Source organism: Rhinopithecus roxellana, chromosome 5 (genome assembly GCF_007565055.1).
Source record: "Rhinopithecus roxellana isolate Shanxi Qingling chromosome 5, ASM756505v1, whole genome shotgun sequence".
In the NCBI taxonomy this organism is placed as follows: Eukaryota; Metazoa; Chordata; class Mammalia; order Primates; family Cercopithecidae; genus Rhinopithecus; species Rhinopithecus roxellana.
The window spans coordinates 81,033,321-81,039,485 of record NC_044553.1 but is presented as its reverse complement, the minus strand read 5'-3'; the positions used below and the strand labels follow the sequence as shown (position 1 = coordinate 81,039,485).

Sequence of the window (6,165 nt, the reverse complement as noted above, 5' to 3'; positions counted from 1 at the left end):
AAATGCCTCTGTATCCATGGCTACTATCCTATAATTGGTTATTCTGTGTATACCTACTTTTATCCTTTCTTTCCTCACTGGCTAGTTAGTGCTTTGTTGCATGTTGTGTTCTCCAGGGGAAAGGACTCCGAGGGGGAGCTGAGTGTACAAATGTTTATCAGGGAATGCTGCTGGAATAAACACCTGGGAAAGGGAGGGGAAGGAAGTAGGAGAGAACAGGAGGTCTTGCCGTGATGCAGTTCCAATAAACCTCTGGTGATGTCCTGGACAGCTCTGGAACTAGAATAGCCCTTCCCTGTTGTTTCCCATTAGGCTGGGATGTCCAGGCTTCTGTTCCTGCTTTGAACAGCTAGTGGAGACACACCATTCCAGAAAGGGGTGCAACTTTGAATAAGGGGCTATCCGCAGCACAGTGTAGGGGAGCGAAAATCAGCTTCCCTCCACCCTTCTTGGTGCCTTGGCTGGGCTATGAATTAAATGAACATAAAACAGATCAACAGGAGGAAATTGTATTTAATTATGTGTGCATGCTGGGGAGTCTCACAAAATATGAGGCTAGAAGGGTCAAGTGATTGAAGCTTAGACAATATCTTGAGCTACAGGATGGAGTGGGAAGCTTATACAACATATTAGTCCATCTTGCACTGCTATAAAGAAATACCTGAGACTAGGTATTTATAGAGAAAAGAGGTTTGATTTTATTGCTTTTATTTGTACTTATTTCTTCTGTTTTCTTTTGAGTCAGATGCCTAATTCATATGTTCCTTTTTCTTTCATTTAGAGTTGGGAAGTCAGGGAAGAAGGAGAGGGAGATGCCCCCTGGGTTCACACCATTTGGAATTTCCCAGTCCCTTACAGATGAAAGAGGGTGTATATGTCAAAATTAAAAAAAAAAAAAAAAAAGGATAAAAAATTAGCCTTGAGTGCTCCACCAGCCAGTGTGTGCGAGGATTTTCAGGATACAGTTATCACAGACAACTATTGAGAATTATCACAAAGAGGACAGGTCAATCGTGTGAAGAATGAGTCTATTTCAAAGGAGACAGGAAGAACAAAGAGGTGAGGTGGAAGATGGGTACCCCACGTTCTACACCAGGGACAGAATGGCTGCCTGCTGCTCTGGAGTCTCCTCCAGCAAGTATCGGGCAAAGGCCTGCTCCATCTTCACTGTGATAAGATTCTGTGGAGTATGGCTGGGGCCACGGCTCTCTTCCCAGAAATTCAGTGTTACCTGGAACTTCGGTGGGGGGCCTAGGCCCTGGAAGTACTTGACCAAGTCTCTGCAGAAGTAGGCGGTTCTGAAGAGCTCCACGCACTCGTTGCTGGGCAGCAGATGCGGGCCTGGCCCAGGGGGAGCCTGGGGTGCATTCCAGGAGATGGGAATGGGGCAAAGGCGCTGCACGAAGAGGCCTCGGGGGTTGCTGGCCACCAGGATGCCCCTCTCAAGCTGGCTCAGCAGGCGCTGCGTGGGCTCCAGTGGGCCAGGCTTGGGGAACAGCACCTGCTCCATGCTGCTCTCAGAGCCTGAGGGCTCAGCCACAAGGCGGCAATCCAGGCTTTGCACCTGGGCCTCGCCCACCACACGTCCGTTGTAGATGAAGGTGAGCAGCAGTGAGTAGTCTGACTCTGGAGGAAGCAGAAACTCCAGGGACCTCTGATCCCCTTGAAAGGGGGCCTCAGTTGTGTCTGTACCTTCCTGTGGCTCAGGGCTGCTGCTGCTGCTGCTCCCGATGTCTGAATGGACTGCTCCCCCACTGGCCCCCTCCTCCTCATTATTGAGGGAGTCCTGGAGCACAGAAGGACTGAGTGTGCAGTTCTGTATGGCACCCGCTTCCTCCTTCCTCTCAGAGGACACAGAACTGTGCTGTCGCTTTGATGGTGATTTCTGAGTCCCTGGCTGGCCAGAGAAGGTTCCTGGTGGCAGCAGCCGATACACCTTGTAGGGCTCAGCAACATCCATGCGGCCCCTCTTAGGAACCTCCTCAAATTCAGTACTCTTGTTGAGTGCACAGCGCAGGCGAGTCTTCCAGACAGCGGGGCCTCCTGTGTCCCCTTCCTTATACTTTCCCTTAAATATTGCCCAGGCCTTGAAGAAGGCAGCATCCTGGTCCTCTCGGAAGTCCTGCTTGCCTGCATGCTTCCAGGGAATCCGGAACATGGTCTTAGCTGTATCATCCCAGCACACTCCGGGGAACTGCCCGCTCTCCACTTGCTCCACCACCCAGTTCCGGAGTTTTCGGGTACAGCGTGCCCTGCCTGATGCCATCCTGAGTTGCTGTCCAGACTGTTCTCATGTTTATTTTTATAAATCTTTTTAAGGTTATTTATTTTCCTCTGAATGTGACTTTAGCTGTATTTCATAGGTTCTGACACATCTTGGTTATTTTTTTCCTAGAAAGTCTGCAGATTTTGTTTGTATTTTTTTAATCCTTAAACCTCTTAAGTTGTTTAGAGTTTTTTAAAATTTGCAGATGAAAGGAACTTTTTGTTTTCCGATTGTTATTAATTTATAATTTTGTTGCCTTTGACTAGAAAATGTTATATGTACTGTTTCTAGTGTAAACCAAAAATAAAATTCTAAGGCCCCTGATATGGTTTGGATCTGTGTCCCTACTCTACAATAACCCAATCCAGTCAGGACTACAAATGGCCCAGATCCTTCAGGAATTAAGGTTTGGGTCACCCTACTGTTGGTACCAATTTTCTATATTAGGCTGTTCTCGCATTGCTATAAATAAATACCTGAGACTGGGTTATTTACAAAGAAAAGAGTATTAATTGGCTCATGGTTCTGCAGGCTTTACAGGAAGCATGGCACCAGCATCTGCTCAGCTTCTGAGGAGGCCGCAGGGAGCTTTTACTCATGGTGGGAAGCGAAGCAGGAGCAGGCACTTCACATGGCAAAAGCAGGAGCAAGGGGTAGGGGAAGGTGCCACAAGCTTTTAAACAACCAGCTCTCGTGAGAACTCCCTCACTCATCGCCAAGGGGATGGGCTAAGCCCTTCATGAGGAATATGCTCCCATCATCCAAACACTTCCACCAGGAGGTGGGAATTACATCCCAACATGAGATTTGGTGGGAGCACAGATCCAAACACCCAACCAACTGAATGGACCCCACCCTCTTGAGGGGATCCCAAAGAAACTTCACAAACTAGTTCAGACCATGATGGGAAAGAGGTTGGCTCTGCCTTGTTATACCCTCCTCCCTTCTGGAGTTAAGGCACAACTGACTAGCATTGATATTAGAGATGGTAAGACTGACGAAACAGACTCTTTGTAGCAATGAGATATCAAACTCCAAGCTGACTCTGGTACAGCATCACATGGCAGATAACAGGCCCTAAAGGAAATCAAAGTATTTACCCCAAAATATATTTCTTTGACATATTTTAGAATGGTCCTGAAAAGCCATCTCTTGTGGGAGAAATTTGCATTCTGTAGAGTATCTTTCCCTTACTATATCTTTTCCAGAGTCTGACACTTTTTAAAGTCTGAAAAGAGACATTTACCATCTATTCTCTCTGAAGCTTGCTATGTGGAGCCTTCATTTACATAAAAAGAACCTTGGCTGCCACAACTCAAGCATTTCCTTCTGCTGACTTCAACTCTTAGGCAAATCTTAACTCTTTCAACTAATTGCCAGTTAGAAAAATCTTTGACTCCACTTACTTATGACCTGTACGTCCCTGTGCTTCAAGATGTCCCACCTTTCTTGGCTGAATGAATGTATACTTTACATATATTGATTTTATTGATTTATTTCTTTCCCTGTAACTTCGGTCTCCCTAAAATTTATAAAACTAAGCTGTAACCTGACCACCTTGTGCACATGTTCTCAGAACCTCTTGAGGCTGTGTCCTGGGCCATGATCACTCATATTTGGTTCAGAATAAACCTCTTCCGGCTAGGTGAGGTGGCTAACACCTGTAATCCCAGCACTTTGGGAGGCAGAGGCAGGTGGATCGCTTGAGCTCAGGAGTTCAAGACCAGCCTGGTTAACATGGCAAAACCCCACCTCTACAAAAAAATACAGAAATTAGCTGGGCTTGGTGGCACACTCCTGTAATCCCAGCTACTCAGGAGCCTGAGGTGGGAGGACCACTTGAGCCTGGGAGGTTGAGGTTGTAGTGAGCCATGGTCATGCCACTGAACTTGAGCCTGCGTGACAGAGTGAGGCCCTGTCTCAAAGAAAAAAAAAAAAAAAAAAAGAAAAGAATAAACCGCTTCAAATATTTTACAGAATTTGGCTTTTTTGGATTAACACTAGTATTTGTAATTTTTGAGGTTTCCTTTGTGGACTTAATATACGATCAATTTTTGTGAAAGTACCATAGACGCTTGGAGAGGCATATTTTTAATTTTTAGGATACACAGTTTCATGTATATTAATTCAAATGAACCTTATCAATTATTTAGGTATTCTATATCTTATTTATTCTTTGTTTCACTTAATGCTTTTTGGCTCTTATTCTAGCTTACTTTGTATTTAAGATGATGACCTCTGCTTTTTTTTGTTTGTTTGCGTCTGCTTAGTATATCTTAGCACAAACTTCCATTTCCAACCTTGCTACATATATTTTTTCAGGTGTGTATTCTGATTGTTGCATAGAGGTAGATTTTGTTTAGTGATCCAATCTGAACATCTTTTTGTTTTAATAAATAAATTAAGCCATTTATATTACTGATGTGACAGATATGTTGGGCTTAGTTCTGACATTCTAATTTATGCAATATTTTCTATATTTAGAAAAGTCTTTTTGCTGTATGTTTTTGTCTTTACATTAGTTCTCTGTCTAGTACTTCTGACATTTAGAAAGGTATCTATTTTTGTTTTGTTCATAAAAAATAATTCATAATTACAATTTTATTTAATGCCCTTAGTCCTTTATTTATTTCAAAAATACCTACTAATTCCTTAACATGAGAAGTGATAACATTACCATGCTTCCTTTTACTTCTCCTCCCCTTCTTTTTCCTTTTTTATTTTCTCTGTTGCCCAGGCTGCAGTATAGTGGCTTGACCGTGGCTCACTGGAGCCTCTACCTCCCAGCTCAAGTGATCCTTCCACCTCAGCATCCCAAGTAGCAGTAGCTAGAACCACAAGCATGCACCACCATGCCCAACTAAGTTTTAAATTTTTTTTGTAGAGCCGGAGTCTTGCTATGTCACCCAAGCTTTGGCATCCCAAAGTGCTGGGATTACAGGCATGAGCCACCACTTCTTTATCCTTTGACTTTTGTTGAGGTTCTCTTTCTTAACATTTCTTTTGAACTGTTACATATGCTTATATGTTTATTACTTGTTAAATTTTGAATAATATCTTTGAGTCCCTTTTTTACAGATGAAGCCGTCTGTAAACCTAATTGTCCCCTTAACTGCTTTCCCTCTTTCTCATTCTCCATTGTGTAATTTTTACATTGTCAGGAATAATTACATTTAACATTCCATTCAGTAGCATTGTCTCTGACATAAGGCGTGCCATTTCAATACACAAATTTAAGATTCAGAAGTGATCTTCTGCATTTTACCTTTAAATGTTCCCCCATTTCATTCTCTTGGTTTTCTTTCTTCTTTCTTTCTTTTCTTTGTTTTTTTTTTTTTTTTTTGCTCTCATTGCCCAGACTGGAGTGGTTTTCTTTTCTTGCAATAGTTTGCTGAGAATGATGGTTTCTAGCTGCATCCATGTCCCTACAAAGGACATGAACTCATCCTTTTTTATAGCTGCATAGTATTCCATGGTGTATATGTGCCACATTTTCTTTATCCAGTCTGTCACTGATGGACATTTGGGTTGGTTCCAAGTCTTTGCTATTCACTATTGTGAATAGTGCTGCAATAAACATATGTGTGCATGTGTCTTTATAGCAGCATGATTTATAATCCTTTGGGTATATACCCAGTAATGGGATGGCTGAGTCAAATGGTATTTCTAGTTCTAGATCCTTGAGGAATCGCCACACTATCCTCCACAATGGTTGAACTAGTTTACAGTCCCACCAACAGTGTAAGAGTGTTCCTATTTCTCCACATCCTCTGCAGCACCTGTAAATAACATATTTTCTGAGATGCCTTCCCTGCCTACTCTCTCCTGGCCCCTTGCTTACTTCTTTCACAGCACTTAAAATTTATTTATCTTTCTCTTTCTCTTCTTCCCTCCTTCTC

At 43.0% G+C, this 6,165-nt stretch overlaps 1 protein-coding gene across 1 annotated transcript; it reads right to left on the bottom strand.

Moving 5' to 3' along the window:
• Positions 1-776: 776 nt before the first annotated feature.
• Positions 777-2,283, bottom strand: LOC115897716 (interferon regulatory factor 9). The gene has a single exon (XM_030931602.1). The coding sequence runs from the start codon at positions 2,264-2,266 to the stop codon at positions 1,088-1,090; it is 1,179 nt and encodes a 392-aa protein (XP_030787462.1). The 5' UTR covers positions 2,267-2,283; the 3' UTR covers positions 777-1,087.
• Between the last annotated feature and the right edge of the window lie 3,882 nt (positions 2,284-6,165).